Source organism: Hippocampus zosterae, chromosome 1, assembly GCF_025434085.1.
Source record: "Hippocampus zosterae strain Florida chromosome 1, ASM2543408v3, whole genome shotgun sequence".
NCBI classification, from domain to species: domain Eukaryota; kingdom Metazoa; phylum Chordata; class Actinopteri; order Syngnathiformes; family Syngnathidae; genus Hippocampus; species Hippocampus zosterae.
Genome location: NC_067451.1, coordinates 28,322,036 through 28,343,387, shown reverse-complemented (window position 1 = coordinate 28,343,387; position 21,352 = coordinate 28,322,036). Strand labels below are relative to the sequence as shown.

The 21,352-nt window shown below is 44.5% G+C and overlaps 3 protein-coding genes across 4 annotated transcripts in view; 1 reads left to right on the top strand and 2 right to left on the bottom strand.

The window, feature by feature from the left end:
• Positions 1–21,352, bottom strand: part of LOC127607134 (platelet-derived growth factor receptor-like protein) — a 97,791-nt gene that overhangs the window by 46,725 nt on the left and 29,714 nt on the right. The window lies entirely within an intron of this gene.
• On the top strand, positions 1,522–4,164 carry glod5 (glyoxalase domain containing 5). The gene is made up of 4 exons (XM_052076746.1): positions 1,522–1,880; positions 1,978–2,133; positions 3,746–3,901; positions 3,990–4,164. Exons 1-4 carry the CDS (start codon positions 1,869–1,871, stop codon positions 4,128–4,130), a joined length of 465 nt encoding a protein of 154 aa, XP_051932706.1. The 5' UTR covers positions 1,522–1,868; the 3' UTR covers positions 4,131–4,164.
• n4bp3 (NEDD4 binding protein 3) overlaps positions 14,575–21,352 on the bottom strand; it is a 28,044-nt gene continuing 21,266 nt past the window's right edge. For both annotated transcript variants that reach the window (XM_052074666.1, XM_052074658.1), the window contains exons 2-10: positions 20,623–20,882; positions 20,387–20,549; positions 18,990–19,202; positions 18,305–18,426; positions 18,026–18,221; positions 17,689–17,781; positions 17,364–17,609; positions 17,031–17,274; positions 14,575–15,218 (exon numbers count right to left, since the gene is read on the bottom strand). In XM_052074666.1, the coding sequence (XP_051930626.1) occupies positions 14,857–15,218; positions 17,031–17,274; positions 17,364–17,609; positions 17,689–17,781; positions 18,026–18,221; positions 18,305–18,426; positions 18,990–19,202; positions 20,387–20,549; positions 20,623–20,849 (1,866 nt within the window). In that variant the 5' untranslated portion in view covers positions 20,850–20,882 and the 3' untranslated portion in view covers positions 14,575–14,856. The remainder of the gene's footprint in view (positions 15,219–17,030; positions 17,275–17,363; positions 17,610–17,688; positions 17,782–18,025; positions 18,222–18,304; positions 18,427–18,989; positions 19,203–20,386; positions 20,550–20,622; positions 20,883–21,352) is intronic.

Below are 21,352 nucleotides of genomic sequence, written 5' to 3'. Positions count from 1 at the left end.
CGAGGGTGGTTTTGGTACCCATTAACCGCGAAAAAAGAGGGATTATGGTATACATTTTTTCTGTGATATGCCCATTTGACTGGGCTTGACTGGAAATTTAACTGCTGAATTCAGTTATGCCACAAATGTATTTGTACGGTATCACAGGTTTACTGTACTAAGGACCGGTTGCCGCAGCTATTGGCAGGGTAAATATAGTCAACATTTCCCATTCACACCTCAGGACAATTCAGTCTTCGGTTAACCTTTCATTTATTTATTTGAAAAGTACATGAACCACGCAAGCATGAGACGCAAGCAAATTCATTAATTGAAGACCAGAGTTGATATTTGCCCCTAAAAGTCATAAATTTAAGGCAGATGTGCTAACCACAGCTTCACTCTGATATTCATGCTTTGTTGTGTTTTGTTTTTGGGAAATGCATTTTGTCCATTTGTTTTGGATATACAGTGGACCCCCGCGAATAAGGGAAATAGGGGACGGATCACCCGCGAATAATGAAAATCTGGATAATTGACAACCGGTTGAAATATATTAAGACAAAACAAAATAGTTTCTATTTTCAAACATTTCTTGAATAAGTGGAGATAGATTTCCATGAAGAAAAGGGTTGCCCCCCCCCCCCCCCCAATTAGGATAATTGTTTAAACACCGTAACAACCTCAACATTGCAGAAGTTCCATTCCAGACCGCTCCCAATTCATCACCCCACCACAATCAGCACCTCCGATGAGCAGGAGTTGGATTTATTTAGTGTTGACAATTAAGTATTACGTGATGTGTACACCGTGTCCTTCAGAACACAAAATGCAAAATAATAGTCGCAAAGTGTAGTTTTCTGGGAAGTAATTCCCTGAATACATTTCAATATTTTCCACTTGCTTAAATTTGGAAAACAAATATTTTACATGTTTTGTTGAACATATATTATGTATTCAATGGGCACATTGAATATGTAATTCGGAAGTTCGGACGGATCCTGCAATAATCCGATCACTCTTTGCGCCTTAAATTGACGAACTCAATGCAAACCTCAAATGGAACAGCAGGGGGCACTGTAAACTGGAATAAAAATTGCATTCTTCCGCTCAGAACAAACGTAGCAATATTACACTGTCGTGCATACACTGTAGACCAGTGGTCACCAACATGGTGCCCGCGGGCACCAGGTAGCCCGTGAAGACCACTTGAGTAGCCCGCCAGTGCCTGGACATTGTGATTTGCTAGTAGAAATTATGATTTAAAAATGCAAACTTTGGCAGTACTGTGAGACATTTCGAAACACGATCAAAGTCTGACAATTTAAATCATCAAGTATTAAAAATAACACATCCTCATATTATTGAAGGTATTTTGGACAAATATGTTATTTCAGACGTGTATCAATTTGGTAGCCCTTCACACAATCGGTACACATGAAGTTGCTCTCACCCTCAAAAATGTTGGTGACACCTGCTGTAGACGGATGTGTCCGTTTTGACTACACTCGTGGAAAAAAATAAACCCACACATAAACTTTGTTGTAAATATGTATTGCACACCAGAAATCGTCCGCCAGTCTCCCCGTAGTTTGTTGCCGAAGGAATTCATTGTATTTCTATGAATGTGCGGTGTTTGCAATACAGTATAGAACGGGTCATTGATTATACCAGCTTCTCAACATACCATTTAGATTCAGGTTGCACAATTTTGAAAATATTTTAACAATGGGTGATGGGCTTAAAACGAGACTGTCAGAAAAGTGAAGGCACGTTTTCTCTACTCTGTCTTCAAATTGCAATGGTGGACAACGCGGAAGTGCTTTACAATTACATTACACTAATGGCACTTCGGAGAGCTGTCAGTCGTTTTTTGGAGCGTCCACAGGATGATACCTAAGGTAATTAACAGTTGTTAAAGTGAAGATGTGGTACAGTGTTTCGAGCAGAAACGTGAAATAATGAACGTACTAAGATTTAGTCTTGGGTTTCTCTCAGAAAGATTTCGCTCCAACGCAAGACGCCGTTAAACGCACGGGAACGTGTCCGATCGAAGTGAGTCATTTGGACCATTTGGTGCTGACTGTAAAAAGTGTACCGGACACCATCAAGTTCTACACGTCGGCTTTGGGCATGGAGCTCGTCACGTTCAAGGTATGCCACGGAAATGTGTTCGAACGGCCAGGGGTTCATCAACGAGTAACGATCAGAAGACGTATATTTTTTGTGCCATCTTGTTTTAAAAGTGGTGTGTGTGAGATTTTTTTCAAAGTGAGTAAGAGGAAGGAATGACATTTTTTAAAGCGGGTTGTAAATGTGTGTTGATACTCATAAAGCACCAACACCATGCATAAATGTACTGTACTGTACAGTACACCAGGGAAAGGCAACTTGGATTCTGCAGAGGGGGGTGGGGGCAATTTACAAAAAAAAGAAAAAACGGCAATTCCAATATTAAAGTTGTGCATTTTTGTTGTTGTTTTTTTCAATGTATTTTTAGCACTTTGGGATTTTCTCTTTTTAATTTCGGGGGCCACCCGACCCCAAACCCCACATTCCATGTAGTTAGTTCAGCAAAAACGTACAGGATGTTGCATATTTATCAGCATTTTTTTTACGTTTGAGTGTGTGGCCCATGGGCTGCCAAGTTGCCACTTGTACATTTTGTTATCACCCCATGTTACATAAGCAACTGTATTCAGTAGTTAATTTTTTTTAACACAAAACCACCTTTACACCAGACCCACAATACTAACTAGTAGTTGCATACTAGTACAAGTTGCTTTCGCCTGAGCCCAAAATGAACAAATAGTTGAGATTCTCATCAAAAATTTGAAGTTGGCCCCCCCCCCCCCAAAAAAATGTCCTAAGATGTACATTTGCAAATGCTGAACTGCAAATATGCGAGTGTTCACTATAAAATGTAGCCCTTGGCTCAATAAAGGTTGGGAAAACCTTGTTGAAGCTCATCTTCGTGAATCATCTCATTCAGGACGAGGAATTGCAATCAAAGCGCCATGATAATTTTCATGCAATAGTTACCACATGGCATTTTGAAGGTTTCACGATGATATTGCTTTATCCATCTAAAAATGGTATTGACAGTCTTTTTGGGGCATTATGTCATGATTGCTTTGATTACCATCTCATTGCTTTTCTGTCCATTATCATAAGACATGATTTCCCTGTCGCTGTGCCAAGACTAGTGCAAACACCAATACAGGCCTTTAGCCAAGTGGCAGCTGTACAAACACTCAGACCGGAGAAATGCTCTACTCAACACAAACTGACTTTTGTTTGTTCCCCAAAACATTACCTTACAACCAAAAGAAAAACAAATAAATGGCATATTGCCACCAGAAGCCCTGAAGGCACACACAGAAAAAAGGCTCACCAGCTCCATTTCCAAGTGGCGCATCACACACTTGCTAAACAGAAAATTCACCTGATAACTCCACTGTGTTTTCAGTCATACACTTGCCCTTCAAAATATCCCCACCCCCACTTCCCAAAACAAGCATTTGATTATTCTTGTTTTGAGTTCACAATAAAATCGATGCTAATAGCTTGAATTAATTCTCTAATCACACCGTTCTGTATGTGATTGCCATAGAGATCCCCAAATGTCCCTCTGATTTGTAAGAACCTCCACCAGATGGCAGAATTTGATTGTATTTCACGCATCTTGTCCTGTACTCATCCACTAATTATTTACTTTGGGCAACTTTCCTGACTCACACATGCCATTTCCGCTTCACCGATGGAGGGAGACCGTAAAGCTCTGGTCTTTGGGAAGCAGAAGTTTAACCTTCACCAGCTCGGCAAGGAATTTGAGCCTAAAGCGAAGCATCCAACTCCAGGCTCTGCAGACTTGTGTCTCGTCACCAAAACCCCTCTGACTACTGTAGCGGCACACTTCAAGGTCTGTCCACCTGTCATATGGAATTATTTTGTACGTTGGTAGTTGTTTGACTTATTTATCCCAGCTTCTGACTTTGCTTCATCTGTAGGCGTGTGGAGTGCAGATAGAGGAGGGCCCGGTGGAGAGGACAAGAGCGGTGGGGACAATCACCTCTCTGTACTTCCGAGATCCAGATGAGAACCTCATTGAAGTGTCCACTTATCACCAAGAAACATCACAAGAATTTTAATAAGACCGACTCTTGTTTTTTTTTTTTTCAAGAAAATATATACTTTTGGAGAGCTTAGTTGCGGGCCTTTTCTTTCTGGAATGAACAATGTGACAAAAACAAAAATTAAAATGCTTTCTACTCACCAGCCACGATGATCATTATTTGTAATAATGTGATCGGAGCGCTACTTTTGTATTTTACTCGTCAAACTTGGTTGGGACAACTTATTGAACTTGGTGTTTTAGCGCTGAGCGACCAATTACAGGACGGAAAATGCAAATGAGTCGAAGGCCGGAGCACTGGCACTGTGAAAGATGGATTTAGGAACTGATTAGTTTCAGAAACAATCCATCCATCCATTCATTTTCTACCGCTTATCCGGGGTTGGGTTGCGGGGGCAACAGCACCCCTGAAGAGATCCTGAGGCTGAGGAGCGTGATCCCTCTGTAGTCGGAACACACTCTCCGGAACCCCCTTCTTTAAAAGAGGGACCACCACCCTTTTCTCCCCGATGACCATGCTATATTACAGAGTTGTGTCAACTAGGCCAGCCCCACAGCATCCACAATCTTGAGGAACTCCAGGTGTCTTTATTAGATTTTCAAAAAATAACCCCCTGGGCCATGGCGCAGCTATTGGGGTGGGGGTTTCACATACACGGACATGAACGATGGGGATGGAAACCGGTCTCCAAGTGCCCACCTCACAGCGGTGATCTGTGCTCTCCCTGGTCAACTTATCTGCATGTGGAGGTCTGTTTGCAGTCCCTCATAAATGAACTTTGTGGGCTTTGATCTTCCGCATGGATTCCAGAAAGTCTATTTCTGCTTCCGCAATGTCAAAGTTTGTGTGTGCGCCTTTCCTGCGCTGAATTTAAAGTGAATGAGCGGACGTGCTTTTTTTGTGTAGTCCTGAGTGCAAATGCCCCTTTCTACCTGTGCCCGTCTATGGAAAATACCAAAAGAAAGAAAACTCCGCCCATGTGGACAGTTAGACTACACTTTATGCTCGACTTGCGCTGGGCATGAAAATAGGTCCCGAAGTCTCCACTAGCTTTCTCGTTTCTATTCCGAATTGTTCAATTGAGTGAGTGACTTGTGTGACCATTTACTGCAATGCTACGTTGTAGACAACGCCACAGAGATCAGCTGACTCGATATCAATCTGTCTCTATTTTCAATCTCTAACATGTCATTCATTCATTCATTCATTTTCCGAACCGCTTAATCCTCATTAAGATCGCAGGGGGGTGCTGGAGCCTATCCCAGCCGTCTTTGGGCAGTAGGCGGGGGACACCATGAACCGGTTGCCAGCCAATCACCCAATTGCAGGGCACACAGAAACGAGCGACCGTTGGCGCTCACGCTCACATCTAGGGACAATTTGGAGTCTTCAATCAGCCTGATATGCATGTCTTTGGAATGTGGGAGGATACCGGAGGACCCGGAGAAAATCTGACATGTCAAATCTTTTTAATCAATGATAGCTAGCCCTACAAAAGCTCTTCTCTTTGATTTCACCTGCCCTGCTACATTCTCACTTCTTGGGGATGTTATGAGCTTCATTAGAGAAGCTCATGAGTCGGCTGTGGATCTCATTGCTGACGTTGAAGGCCAGCAGGAAGTCCAGACCACTGGGCTTGTCATTGGCAGGCATCATGTCGCTGAGAGCCAGCACAGCAGGAAGCACTGCACCGGAGGGATGAGTTGCAGGGTGCCATGTATCATCAAAGTCCATGGAGTGAGTCTGTATCAAAGGGGATAGATAATCAAATGCCCTTCAAATCCCAGGCGCTTTTGTCTGCGTGTGGCAAAAACTTAAATTGTAGTGAAAATAATGGCCTGAAAAGTCAACTTCAGCTCCTGGGTGGCTTATTAAGGGAACCAAACTTTACTTGCCGGTTTAATAGTTGGAAATCTCACAGTCCATCTCCAATGCCCAGCTGAAGAATGTTTTAAGATTAAGATATCCTTTTTTGATGCCCTGTTTTACTTTTTACATGGGCATGCAGCTCTGTCTGCTCTTCGTGTGAGTGTACACAGCGCAAATACTTCATTCTGACATCAGATTGTCCCTTGGGTTCTCATCTCCGAGAATGGTGAGCGCGCATCCAGGCCTTTGGGTCGATCATCTCATTAGTCAATGTGGCAGTTTGGACAACATGGACCCGGTTTCGTTTTGCAGGTATGACATCCAAGTGAGATGTGAAGTTGCCAACATTGTGATGTTGCACCCACAGTTCGGACCCCTACTTTTTCATTTGTAGGTGTTCTACTTCAGCTTTCCACACAAACAACTGATGATTTTGCTGCAGGAGGCATCACTTTCGCGGTTATCGATGCTTTCCTTCTATTCAGTGGTAAGGATTACCAAATTGACATTTCCAGAGAGTTATAATGATTTTATGAAGCAAGCTGTGATGCTTTCTATTCATGTCAGCTACTTCCAAGAATCTGGTCCCGCTGTTGCTAACAGCAACCGTCGAGGTGCTCTTTGTTTGTCTTCTTCTTTCAACTCTGCAGCAATTGCCACACCAACTACAAGGTGAGTGAAAACGAGTTTTGAATATGAATCAAACACTATCAATGTCAATACGTTTTGTTTTATATATCTATATACATTGGCCATGCTTATGCTCTTTCCCATAATTTGTGCATATGGCGCAATGGCATCATTGGTAAAGGGCAGCTTTTCTCAAAGATGACTACCTTTGGGCCCTGCATAATTAAAGGTACAGTATTCCATATTTGTTCTTGTTTTTCTCTTTGAGCGTTGAGTTGTGAACGATTTTATTTGCTTGAGAAAAATGTTCGGTTTTTTTTGTCTTTGATGCAAGTGAAGCGGGAGACTGAGTTTGAGCTACCGTGTCCTGTGGCAAAATCTTGACTCACCTTTGGGCTTTTGAAAACTGCCAGCATTCTTGAAAAATGGGGAATAGGCGCTATTCCCACAGACACCTCCTGCGAGGACTCAGCTCCTGCGAAAATCTATTGCATCAAGGTACCAATGACAAATGAGCCAGTGATTAGTGCTATTTCAATTAATCCTTACATAGATTCCATTTTTTTAATGACCTTACATAACCGACCAGCAGAGAAGCTCATTTATATTTGCATCTCTAGTCTGAAGCAACTGGTGGAAGCCAAGCCACCCTTTAGTCCTTTGCTGTGGGAGTTCATGCGGAACGTGTATCCAGGCTGGATCGTCAGCAAAGGAGATTGGCTCCATAAGTCTTTATCTTAGCATGCTGTCATCATTCCATATGTTGAAAGTCGGCGCAATGTAGGGCTGGGACCAGTTTACGACCGCGTTGGCACCACAGAAAGCATCAAGAAGCGAATCTTTGACCACACAGTGACCTAACACCTGTGTGTAGTCATGAAGAAGTTTCGTGGGAATTTATTGAGAAGCCGGGTCCCCAGCCCTGCTTCTACCAGAGCCTTCTGTTGGCCGGGTAGATTACCCGTTCACCCCCCAACCACGATGAGGTCGAAGGTTGGAATTTAAGCGGGGGTAGGGGGAAGGCGGTCAACCCGAGTCCGAGTGCGGGCCTACGGCAGCGAATCAGTAACCTTTGAGGTGCGGTCGGGTGTCCGACAAGGCTGCGCGCTCTCGCCAACCTTATTCAACTATGCCATCGACCACATCCTCAACACTGCTCTCCATGGCTTTGAGGGTGTGGGGGTCGGCCAAGATGTCGCAGTGTCGGACCTTGCATACGCAGATGACATCGCGCGACTTGGAAACACGTTGGAGGAAGTTGAAAACGCACTGATGAAAATCCATCGAACGGCCCTGACCGTTGGAATGCGCATCAACGCCTCGAAGACCAAGATCATGTCCTCCCTCACCAACCCAGCTGACCAACGGTCGCTGTCACTGGAGGGCGTGACCCTGGAAAACGTTGATTTCTTCACATATCTCGGCTGCTCTGTGGTTCCGTCGGGGCAAGGAGAAGCAGAAGTCGTGCATCGCATCGGGGCCGCCAGATCCGCCTTCGTGCGCCTACAACGCCATCTGTGGGGTCGGCGTGAGATCTCGGCAGTGACAAAGGGGCGTGTCTACCAGGCGATCGTGCGGACCATCCTGCTTTATGGCTGTGAGACCTGGCCTATGACCAGCGCAAGCTGGAAGTCTTTGATAACGATTGCGTCCGCCGTATTCTCCGCCGCCGCCGATCGGACCGGGTCCCCACTGCTGACCTTCGTCGCTGCCTGCACCTTAGCCCCTTACCAGCGTGTCTCCTACAACGCCGACTCCGTTGGTTCGGGCATGCGGCACGCCACCAGGAGGGCGAGTTGATCAGGGATGTTCTCCTTCCTGCTCCTTTGCCAGCCTGGCGCAAGCGGCGTGGTGGACAAGTCAAGACCTGGGCCACCACGATGAAAGAAGACCTCGCGTATCTTTCCAGCCCCTTGGTGGTGGGTCTGAGACGGTGGAACCAGGACTGGCTGAAGCTGTCGGTTGACCTGGCATAGGATCACCGCGCTTGGGCCGCCATGATCAGGGATGTCGTGCGCACCAAGGAAGAAGCCGGTTCAACCCGCCCAGGGTGAAGGCCGTTGCAAAAAAACTAACACCTGTGTGATATCACTGGACCACTTGCTATTACCTCGGCCAATCCCAGTGGAGAACCGGACAGCACGCACCACGACACGGTCGTCGAGTAAGCCCCACTGTACAGATGTCATCATTATGTGCAAATTCAAGTCATTTGGAATGACGACTGCTTTTTGTTTTGTCTTAGCCGACTGGGGCATAAGATTCAAGGGGTTTAACCGACCCCCTTCCCCACCCCCACATCCTTTTTCAATCCACAGGGGAAATCACTATTCTCAGGGAAGGTTGTATGCCCGCAGGATGAGTCAGGATCTTCGACAGAGTGAACAGCACAACAACCTGATTATTGGATTCCAAATTCCTCCTCTTCAGAGAAGGCATGAGCAAACATATAGAACAAGATGGGCAAACTACGGCCCGCGGGCCAGATCCGGCCCGCCGAAGATTGGTTCAGAATACAGTACAATGTTTGATGTGAATTCCCGCAATTTATTTCATTTTTACTTGCAATGACTGGCGTTCAACACCGGGTGGCGCTGTGACTTTATTTTTGCAGTGCCTGTACCCCGAAAGAATGAGAGAGAGAGAGAGAGAGAGATATTTCCAATTCAGTAATCGACTTACTACTAGTGGTTGGATCGCAAGCCATCTACAGCAATGTCAAAGAAAAGAAAAGTCAACAGTGAGTGACGGGTGTTTAAGAAGGAAGGCCTAAATACTTTTTTACCGAAGTCCGATCCAAGGCTGTATGTCTTGTATGCCAAGAAACTGTTGCGGTTTTAAAAGAATACAACATCAGCCGTCACTTTTCCCCTATTCATTCATCTTCCGAACCGCTTGATCCTCACTAGGGTTGCGGGGGGTGCTGGAGCCCATCCCAGCTGTCTCCGGGCAGTAGGCGGGGGACACCCTGAATCGGTTGCCAGCCAATCACAGGGCACACAGAGACGAACAACCATCCACGCTCACACTCACACCTAGGGACAATTTAGAGTGTTCAATCAGCTTGCCATGCATGTTTTTGGAATGTGGGAGGAAACTGGAGTACCTGGAGAAAACCCACGCAGGCCCGGGGAGAACATGCAAACTCCACACAGGGAGGCCGGAGCTGGAATCGAACCCGGTATCCCTGCACTGTGAAGCCGACGTGCTAACCACTGGACTACCGGGCCGCCCACATTTCCACTAAACATGCTAATTACGCCAGCAACCTTTCAACACAAGAACGTACAGCCACCGCTGACAGGTTGCTAGCAAGTTTGCAGGCTCAACAAAACACCTTTACTCGATCACCTTCCATCCAAGAAGCAAGCACGATGACAAGTTTTTTACTGGCATTTAAACTAGCAAGAGCCAGCAAGCCTTTCTCAGGTCAGTGACTCGCCGGATTGAAGTAATTGACGAACACTTAACGAGCAAGCTAAACAAAAAAGCGGAGAGATTTTCATTATATTCTTTGGCACTGGACGAAAGCAACGATGTTAAGGACACTGCTAAAATCTTAATTTTTATCAGAGGGATTAATGAGAATTTCGAGATTATGGAGGAGTTTCTGGATATGGAATCCCTGAAAGGAAAAACACGAGGAGAGGATTTATTTAACAGCGTGTCAGCGGTCATACAGAGGCACAAGTTACCTTGGAGAACGCTCACCAACGTTACCACAGACGGATCACCGAATCTGACAGGAAAAAATATTGGGATGCTGAAGAGAGTTCAGGACAGGGTGAAAGAGGACAACCCTGAGCAGGAGGTAATTTTCCGATACTGCATAATTCACCAGGAAGCACTGTGTGAATCCGTGCTGCAGCTTGACTACGTCGTGAATCCAGTCGTGAAACTTGTCAATTTTATTCGAGCGAGGGGACTTCACCATCGTCAATTTATTCAATTCCTTGAAGAAGCTGACGCACAGCTTTATTGTACCATTCTAATATCCGCTGGTGAAGTTGGGGAAAGTATGTCAACGTGTGTGCTAGCTCAGACGGGAGATTATTTCATTTTTAAAGCAATTTGATAACAGTGACAAGTTTCCTGAGCTGAATGACAGATTGGCTTTGTGATTTTGCTTTTACTGTGGACATACTGACACATATGAACGAGCTGAATATGAAGCTCCAAGGGGAAACCAGTTTGTGCATGAAATGCAAGCAAAGGTCAAAGCCTTCAAAAGCAAGCTGATTTTATTTTCGAAGCAAATGTCAGCCAAGTCAGTTGCTCATTTCCCCACACTGGCTACGTTAAAGGAGGCCCCACAACATGTGAAAAAATACAGAAAATCACCGGATGACCTGCATGAGGAATTCTGCCGTCGCTTTTGTAATTTTGGAAAAATTGACAGGGCACTTCAGCTGGTGTCATGTCCCTTCTCACAAGACCCGGAAACAGTGCCACAGGAGTTGCAGTTGGAACTGATAGATCTCCAATGTGACATGATGTTAAAGGACAAGTTCCACTTCCTGAAACTGGATATGTTTTATGCTTTGTTAAGTGCAGCCAAATTTCCAAACATCCAGACTATGGCATGGAGAAAGCTGGTGTTGTTTGGCTCGACATATGTGTGTAAACAGACGTTTAGTGTGATGAACACCAACAAAGCACCCCGCAGAGCCCAGATGAGTGATGAACACCTCAGATCTGTTCTGAGAATTGCGACAACACGATTTCAACCAGACTGCTACCATTAAAAAGTATGTTAACACTTTAATGATTTTGTTATGTTTATGTTTAATATGTTCTGATATGTTAATAAATCTATCTTGGGCTGACCCGGCCCGTCTATCAAATTTTAAAAGTCAATGTGGCCCGAGCCAAAAAGTTTGTCTACCCCTGATATAGAAGCTTGCACAACAGCCCTCTTCCCAAATTATTGCACATTGTGCTCTATGTTTACTGTAATGTTCATGCTCTCTCACTTGAAAATGTCCTCTGGGAAAAGGTTGACTGTCCATGAGGTTTTGGGAACAGCTCTTTGCCAGAGAAAGTGATTTTCTGATATAGAGGGAAATGCGTCCGAGACAGGGGATTGAGGTGAGGAGGACCCTGATTTTGAGGCATTCTCATCTGATGCATGAGAGTTTTGACCCTGCTGTTGTCACCCAACAACCAGCAGACACGATCCCTTCCAAAAATGTGGAAGATCATATGATAACAATCCAGACCCTCATGTGACTGACTATCAATGAGTGCTTCGTTGCATTCCAGGGTCGATGTCCATTTTAAAAATAGATGCCAAGCAAACCTGCCAATACGGCATCGACATATGGAAGGAGGCCTTTTCCAAAGCAGCTGCGTAATGTGCTGGTGCAACCTCGGATTGAGAGAAGACGATGCCTTCCAGGAGCATCAAAAGCCGCTGCAGCGATTATGAGGGACATGCAGACATAGACATCAAAACCAAACTCATCATAGCAAATGGAATAAAATACTACCGGTAGATAATAATTCATTCATTCATTTTCCGAACCGCTCAATCCTCACTAGGGTTGCGGGGTTTGCTGGAGCCTATCCCAGTTGTCTTCGGGCAGCAGGCGGGGGACACCCTGAACCGGTTGCCAGCCAATCACAGGGCACACTGAGACGAACAACCATCCACCCCCACACTCACACCTCGGGGCAATTTGGAGTCTTCAATCAGGCTGCTATGCACGTTTTTGGAATGAACCCGGTACCTCTCCACTGTGAAGTCGACGTGCTAACCACTGGACTACCGGGCCGCCCCTAGCAAATCGTGAAAAAACTAAACGAAGAATTAGTTGACACAAAACGTGTCTTAACACTATTTACATTCTTAGTGCCGCAAAGCATGCTGGGAGCGCATCGAGTCTCCCAACCACGCTCCAATATCGTATTAATTGCGTGCGTCATTGTCCTGGCATGTTTTTGTGGTACAAATGTTAATTATTCACAAGTATATATACACGCTTGTGTGGCACACCTAAAACGTGAACACAATTGTTTTCAGTTATTCATTTTCTACATATTTTCCCCAATATATGACTCCCCCCCCCCCCCCTTTTTTTACACGTCAATGTGTAAATGTGTAGGGCTTTCCTGAATTTTCGTGAGGAAATGGATGGTTGGTAGATTTTGTTAAGGAGGGAAATCTGGAAGGGGAACTTTAGTTGTTCGATGCTGCCATCCAGTGGTGATCTGCGTGGTAAACTTACTATGTTGCCTCAACCGCAAACTGGACCGGGACAGCAGCCAACAATCGTGTCCTAGTTGTCACCCTTCTGTACTGTATAAACATTTTCAGGTCAGGACACGGTGAAAGTGAACCAAAAAATAACTGTAAGTTGCCACAAAATATTTAATTAAAGTCGCACTGTTATTGACTTGCAAAGCACTTTAGGTGTGTGCCAAATACCTCAGGCACTGAGAGCAGTGCTATTGCGGCCGTTGGTTCATTTTGAGAAAATGTCTTTTCTTCTCCTCCGTGACAAGTGTGCTAGTCCCCCCCCCCCCTTTTTTATTTTTCCTGATTCAGCCCAACGTGTGCAGTATGAAGATAGCATGTCGATGTGTTTTCAAGCATAAGATTCGAAGACTAAGACAGACAATAATTGCTTTACATCTTAGAAAACGTTATTAATCCATTTTGCTGGGACATGAGTGTGGCGCTTGCCTATTTTCCTCATGCTGAGTCCCTGTATGGCGCAGTGTGACAAATATCTGTTCTTGACCTCGAAATATGATGACGTGGACCGTCGTAACCACTCTCAGTCAAGTAGGTGACATCATTTAATTAAAATGCCTTGATCAATTTCGACATTTTGAAATCATTGCAGTCCATCGGTTCAGCAGCCTTCTATGTTGCAGGCCTCCTACAGAGTGAAAAATGTCCTCTCTGTCGCTCTCTCATCCCACTACAGCAGATCACCTCCCTTGAGCTAAGCAAGTTATATTAAGACCAGTTTATATAATATTTTTTAAATGTCGAGTTAGCGACCTGGTGAGTCAGCTTTTGCTATTCATATTGCATCCTGCGTCATTCTTCTACATCATGCCATGTATGAGTCCATGAAACAAATCCCACTGTATCTCTCTTAAAGCAAACAGGCATCCATCTCAGTTGAGGTCCCTCACTGTAAAGGCAGGAGAGTCCAAGATAAGCATACAAGGCTAAACCTCAAAAAGCCACATTAGTTCCAAAAGCCTCTGCTGCGAGTGGTGGTGGATGGATGGGCCTCTGCTGCGCCCGTGTATATTTCGCAATAAAGCACTTGTCCTCGGCTTTTATTGGCACACCATGTGCTGCGTTTTTAAGCCCTCTGAGGGAACGGCAGACGTCTGGACCCTCGGGTGCAGTCCAAGCATTTTGATTTCTGTTCGCTTCAGTCCAGACTGCTGTAATCAGAAAAGCCTCTTAACTTTTGGGGATGTTTTTTTTCCAAACACCAAATCTTGGTTTCATTCAGTCGTAGATGTTCAGATTTAATCCCAGAAAGCAGATGACAGTCACTCTCTGTGGAAAGATCAAATGAAAGCTGACTTTTGAACACTTTTATGTGTAAAAAAAACCCAAAACAAAAAAACATGAACCTTCATCATGCATCGAGTTTTGCTGAGAATAAAACATATAGCCACTTTTCACAAAATAGTTTCAAATCTTGGCACCAAACATGAGTCCGCATGCAGCTTTTCTGCCTGAATCCAGAAACGCTTACGAGGACCGAACTCGGTCCCTTCTGAATCCTTTGGTTATTGTCAAAGCTGTACACCGATAGTAGAATAACAACAACATTCCCCACGATAATCATGAGCTTATCGACAGATTCACATTTAGGAAGACTTCTCCTGCACAATGTAGCAGGCGCTTGATTCTTCTGTTGATTGTGGACGGTTACATTATGAATATCGAAATACACAGGCTGTGATTTAAAAACAGAAATATTCACAATTTTATTTATTCACTTATTTATTTTACGCCGGCATTTTACCTCTGCCAAAGCATATATATGGGGCAGAATGCAGCCAAAATTACTCTACTCAAACACAATTTCCTCAATTAAACAATGGATAACGCATTAGTTTTCAATCACAAAATCCCAAACTGAGTGCAGGAGGTGCACAACTATCCAAATAGTTTACAGTGTGGCTTTATTGATTGGTAATTACAATCATAGTTGAAACTAAAAGTTCTAACTCTTGGTCCCAGGCCGCCTTGTCGTCCGTGTTATGTTCAAATTTCGGAGGATTCGATCCTATCTATCCACGGCAAACCTGAGGATGGAACCTGAGGATCTTGTTTTTCCGCGTCGCTCTTCAGCTCTTTGTCTTCCCTTTCCAAAGTGCCATCTCCGCTCCCTCCTCCTTGCTCTCGAATGGCTCGCAGCTGGTGCACCTCCTTCTGTAGCGCCGCGTTGCGGTGGTACATCTCTAAATAGCTGGTCTGCAGCTCCTTCTGGTAGCGGATGACCTTGTCCTTCTCTTTCTGCCATGTCCGCCTCTCCTCCTCGAAAGCCGCGGCCTGGGCCTCACTCTGGCGCCGCTCCAATAGTAGCTCGGCGCGCAGACGCTCCTCGGTCGGGCCCGCACACACTCCTACGAGTAAAAGATGGTATGAATGTCTCATCAGCGGTCCAGTGGAGCTTTCTGATCCTGACCTGCTTTCATAAATGAGGTACTAACCTCTTTTTTTGTCCCCAAAATAACAAAGTGGTTTATGATCGTCATTATTTGTCCTAGACACTATATAGGAGTAAAGTATTCACACACATGTTTAGCTTTGGACAAGGCCCTTGAATGGCCCCGACACTGGAAAAAAAAAACGGCTTGTACTTTTTTGGGGCCCAAAACAGTAAGTTCGAAAAAAAAACAATGATTAACATTCAAGGCAAGTTAGCACAACCAAGCAAGATAATTGTTTCCTCCAAAACAATTTGCTGAGGTGTCTTTATGTAAATCTTGGAAAGTTGGAGAAGAATAGTTTGGTCGACTATTTCTTTGTTGTGAAATGTGAGACAGCACACTTGCACAACAGAAAATTTTCAAAAAATGTTTTTGAATTGGCCAATTTAAACCTTTATTGAGGATTGTTGCCTTCAAACGAAATTTTGAAATCGCCAAACTTTTTTAAAAAATATACCTGTACTTAGGTTGTTTTTTTTTTTAGTACGGTATTTGAAACTGGGAACAGTTTGGAAAGGAACATTTTCCTGTTCTGATGTACAAAGTAAGAAAGCAAGGTTCATTCTGGCAGGATCAGATAGCTTTGGTGTGGAAATACTTGCACCAAAACCTGACCTAAATACCATCAACACCTTTGCAGTGGACTAGAATGTAGTTTGCGAGAAATGTTGCAGACATGCCAAAATATTCTACAAAATGCTATATATTGTCCAATGTGTCCGAAGAGATTATCAGGTATATTGCGAGAAATGATGCAATTTCACTTATTTGGTTGAAAAATTAACTTAAATACAGTAATGCCTCCTCCATTGCAGGGACTACGTTCCAGACCCTACCCGCAATAAACTAAATTCTTGATATGGAAATACCCTATTTAAATACGCTTTAGGTATGTATTTTTTAGAGCAATTACAGCTTTTGTATTTTTTTCAAAGGTCTTTACAGGCTTTTAAAATAATACAAACACTTTCAAATACATTTGGGAGCAAAAGTGCAAGAGCAATGGATAACGGAACTGCGTAACAGTGTTTACCGATCCCTCAACATCGCCCATTTTTTTTCTCCATACAATTAACTTATCATCTCACAATATACAGTACATCAATCAAATTTTGCACTAAAAATAGTCTGTGGTGACATACAGTACTTCCTCTTTCATTGTTTTTTTCAAATGTACACCGTCTCAAACGAAATAAGTATGCCTCCGTCTAGTGGACGAAAGTGGAATACCAACGCATGTTAGACCGAAACAGTTATCGACTGCTAAAAATTTAAAAAAAGTTTTTAAAAAAGGAGATATATGCAATTTATCAGGACAGTGAACCTGCCAGGAAGAGGGTTTACTGTAATGTATCTTCCTTCATCTAGCTATGCCAGCCACATATAGTGATGAGCAGAGCAAGTGAATGCTCTTCCACCAGACGGCAGAAGGTAAGGTGTACTCACCTGTTGCCATTCATACAACAGAATAAATAATAGCTTGGCATTCAACTATTACTATTCAACATGCCCAACTTAACAGTGAATAAATTGAGACATTCTGATCAGCATTTTAATATTCCTATTTTTTGTTTTGTTGTGTGCTGTAATTTTTTTTCCCGATGTAAAATAGATCAGAAGGTGAGCTAACCATCAAATTATCACTTGATTCCTGTAAATTCATGTCAAGTCCCATTCAGAATTTGGAAGCATTTCAAATGTGTTTAATTGAGCCCCAAACACGACCTGTTGCACTTTCGTCTCCTTTTCCGTGGTCGCTGGTGCCGCGAGAGGGTCTTCTGTGACACTGGGAGCTGTGCAGGATGAGCTTCAGCGCATCTACTTGACTGTCCCTGTTACGAAGCTCCAGGCGAGTCTCTCTGAGCTGCGTCTTCAACTGGAAGATCTCGCTTAGCTTGTGGGTCACCTCGGCTTGAGAGTCTCGAAACTGCTGCTTAAGCAAGGAGATCTCTCCGGACTTCTGGCAAACCTTTGAGGAACAAAAGGCATAAATGAGACCCAGCAACATCAAATTCACTTTAAAGCGAGCGCTTCTCCCAGTCATAAAATGTAGCCCACCTCCCACTGTGTCTCCTCCAGGGTGGGACTTCTTGGCTTGCCCTTGGCCTCGCTCTCCTGACTTCTTTTCAGACCCTCGAGCTCTTCTTGCAGTTGGGTTTTCTCTTGCTGGGCCTTGAAGAGCTGCAGCTGCAAACCACGCTGGGATCGCTGGGCATGCTGGGAAACCTGTCGCAGCTTGGCAGCGTAGAGGCGCTTCAGTTCCTCCACTTCCTTCTCCCACAGACGTTGTTTGCCTTCAAACACCTACACGCAGGGAAGACGTGAGGCGCAGGCCTCCAACAAGACAGACGATACCGATTCGTGATCCAGAAGAGAGATTCACCTGAGCGATGGCGCCCTCGCTCTCGTCCAGGTTTCTTCTCATCTGCTTCAGCTCGTGTTCTTTCTCTACCAGCCGCTCTTCCAGATCCCGCACCTTTGAGAGGGTCATGTCATACGCGTGGACCAAGGTTATTAGAGTTCAGGAAAAATAGCAAAGTAACAAAAATTTAAAAATATTGTCATTAATGGAAAAAAAACCCCCCAAAGAATGAAATGAAACTACATCTTTTGTTGATAAAACTAACTATAATGACAGCAAACGAAATTGAAAAAAAAAGTAATACACACACACACACACTGCGGCATGTTTTAATTATATTCTCTCCGATTATCCTCACCACTTCCTCTACCGACATGGAGAGGGTCCAGTCATAAGGAGGTGGCGCTTCTCCTCCGTACGGCACCAGGCGGCTGAGTGTTGCCATGCTGCGACACGCCATTTCCCCCATGGTCCCACCTACCGACCCAACAGCTTGCGCGCCCAGTGTGGTGCGGTCCAGGGAGCCGATAGTATTGATGTGGCCCATCGATGCACTAGAAAGGCCATACAAATGTCGTTTTCAAGCAGCGATGACGAAATGAGAACAATTTATTGGAGGCTGTGAAGTGACACAGACCTGATTTGAGCCAGGTTTGGGCGAAAGGGGGCCCGATACGGTGGCAGGCTATTCATGGAGTTGTGGCCCAGGTCTGACAGATTGTCATCCTCCTGGCCTGCCCCTCGTGCGGAGGAATGAACCTACACACCAGTAAGTCCAAGACAATGTCCAAATTGTTGATTAGCTTCGCTTTGGGCCATTTTTTATGATGCAGAAACTTGATTGGGGAGTGATGCGTTTTCTCAAGCTCTTACAATTAAGCAAGAATCCGACAATTTACTTTCAGTGATGTTTCAGTTACGTTTTTACCCGCAACTTCTTTGGCTGTCTACTGTATTTCGAAAAACACATGGCTTAAAAAATGTGTGGGTTCAATCATAAACATCCCACTCACACCTAGGGACAATTTGGAGTGTTCAATCAGCCAGCCATGCATGTTTTTGGAATGTGGGAGGAAAGCGGAGTACCCAGAGAAAACCCGCGCAGGCCTGGGGAGAACATGCAAACTCCACACAGGGAGGCCGGAGCTGGAATTGAACATCTGCACTATGAGGTCGATGCGCTAACCACTGGACCGCCGAGCCATTCTAGTTCTGGTTTGTTTTCGGACTCGGAAAGAGATTTTGCAAAATGAACATGTTTTCTTCCGCTGAACTGGGATCAAGTGAAAATGTTGTGAATGATAACAGAAGAGATCGTGTACCTTGTCGTTACCAGCGGTGGAGCCTCCGTGACGAGAAGGCGAGGATGAGGATGATGAGCTGGAGAGAGTTTTGGAGAGATGGGCATAGGCTCTGTGCAACCCATTAGATATGCCGTGGTCCACGTCTTCTGACTTGGAAGATGGATACAGGTTCTGCATGGAACTGAAGTTTTTGGGAGCGACGGGTTTGAAGGCAGACGACCTAAAGCGGGCCTGGGGGAAACAAGAACATTCAAGAGACTTTAGGAAATCACATGTGCGGATGCTGGCCTATCAAACTAAATCACACACACAAAAAAAAAGATCAATATTATTTTGCCTTGAGCAAGACATACCAAGGAATAGTTATGATTGCATTATTGTCGGTGGTTTATGTTATGTGTTCTGTTGAATGAATATTATTTTATGTTAAATGTTCTGTAAAGCTCTGCAGCTGTTGTGAAAGCACGATACCAATAAAGTTGTCTTGTATTGCATTGAGACTTCCCAGCACGACTGATTGAATTTCAGTTTGCGAGATTTTGTTGCAAGCAATGAATCCAAGCGCAGTGAGTCTCTGAAATGGACGCTTGATTGACCACTGACATGTTGCGGGCGTGTTGAAGGATGCATCCAGAGCAGTGTAAATATGATACTTGATCCATTTAGCACAACCTTGGCAGCTGGCCACTGGCTGGATGTCTGGTTTGGAAGGTATTATTGTGTTCCTAGGCCGGATCTAAATCAAATTATGACGTTCTATCCCCTACATGGCGCTTCGATTACTTATCTGCTATTATATGGACATGGCAGAAGTATAAGACGCCATTTTTAATCAGTCATTAATCAATAAGGGTTTATATCCCAAGATTTGAACTCGTCTTGATTCCAAAGACTCACAACATTGTTGGGCAAAAAAAAAATAACCCAATTATGTGTCAAAAAGGGACCGAGTGCCACATGGGTCCCTTTGATCCTACTTTTAGGGTTATTCATTTCGTTAGGACGAGAAACTTTCTCATCTTAACAAAAAAATTCTCTCGTTAGGATAAAAAACATCTTTCTCCCGAGCGCTAGCTTATTTACCTGCGTGAGCTGGCTTCCTGTGAAAGATCGTCTATTTTTAACCTGCTTCCAGCGCAATGAGAAAATGGCGGCAGAAGAGGACACTCATTCCTCAAAACAAGGACGATACCAAATACTGTTATCCACCAACTAGAGAAGAAGATAAGGTGAGGATCATTGTGTCTAATTAGGAGAACGTTTTCTTGTTTAGACTAAAAAGTTTTCTCGTCCAACCGAGAATCGTTTTTTTTTCCCTCCATGTTACTTTTAGGCCTCCGTAGATTTTTGACCCAAGTGATTTTTAGAGCCCCATAATCAATGTTAATAGATAGTGCATTCAAATCAACATTTACCTTTTCATATTTTCCACCACTTGGTAGTGAGTTCTTGCTCAAATCAATCTCTGTGCCATCTTTGTTGAAGACTTTGGCATACAGGTTTTCTTTTTTATGCCCACCAATAGAGGCCATGATGTCATTCTTGGAGCCGCCGCTCTGGTTTGCTTTGGGCTCTTTTCTGTTTGGGAACACAATAAATCAACCATGGAATGTGACAACAGCCTGGGAATGGAACGAGTGGTGTCACCCACCTGGTGATGTTGAGGTAGTTGAGGAGCTCCCTCTGGGTGAAGCCTTTCTTCACGAGGCTGTTGGACGGTTTGGGCCTCACCTGGGGAACGGCCTGGTTGACTTTAGTAGGAGACACGTCGGGCTTCTCCACCAGACTGCCTACACTTCCCATGTTGCAGCGGGGCGAAAAGGACGGGCTTTGAAATTTTTTACCAGGACGAGGAAGTGTCTGAACCGAGGCCGCCATCGGGGACACGGCTCACAAGGGAGGAAAGGTGCTCTGGAAAGAGAGAAAAAAACATTGCATGGGATCAATGTGACAAGATTTACACTTCCTGCCTTGACATTTTAAATGCTACATTCTCACTTTAGTCTATTTTCCCTCCCTCCCTTTTTCTCCGCTCCACCTTTTGCCCCATTCTATTACCCTGAACGTATGTCATCAGCTGTGGTCCTCATGTGTGTGCGCAAGCAGCAGTCTAGGAACCCAGCTAAACCCACACACTCACGCATGCATACGCACTAGCGCAGCCTCAACTCCGATCAGACAACAATGCATGCAAAAATTACACATTGGCGAAAAGAACAAACATCCGACAGCTCTGCAAAAATACCCGCTGTGTACTCGGCAGTTGTTTCAGAAGTGGTTTTAACCATCACACGTTCACGTCTGGCCATCCCGGCAGCAAATGGCATGCAGCATAGGAGGCTAATATTTCTCCGGAGGTCGGGCAGCATATGTCAAATCAC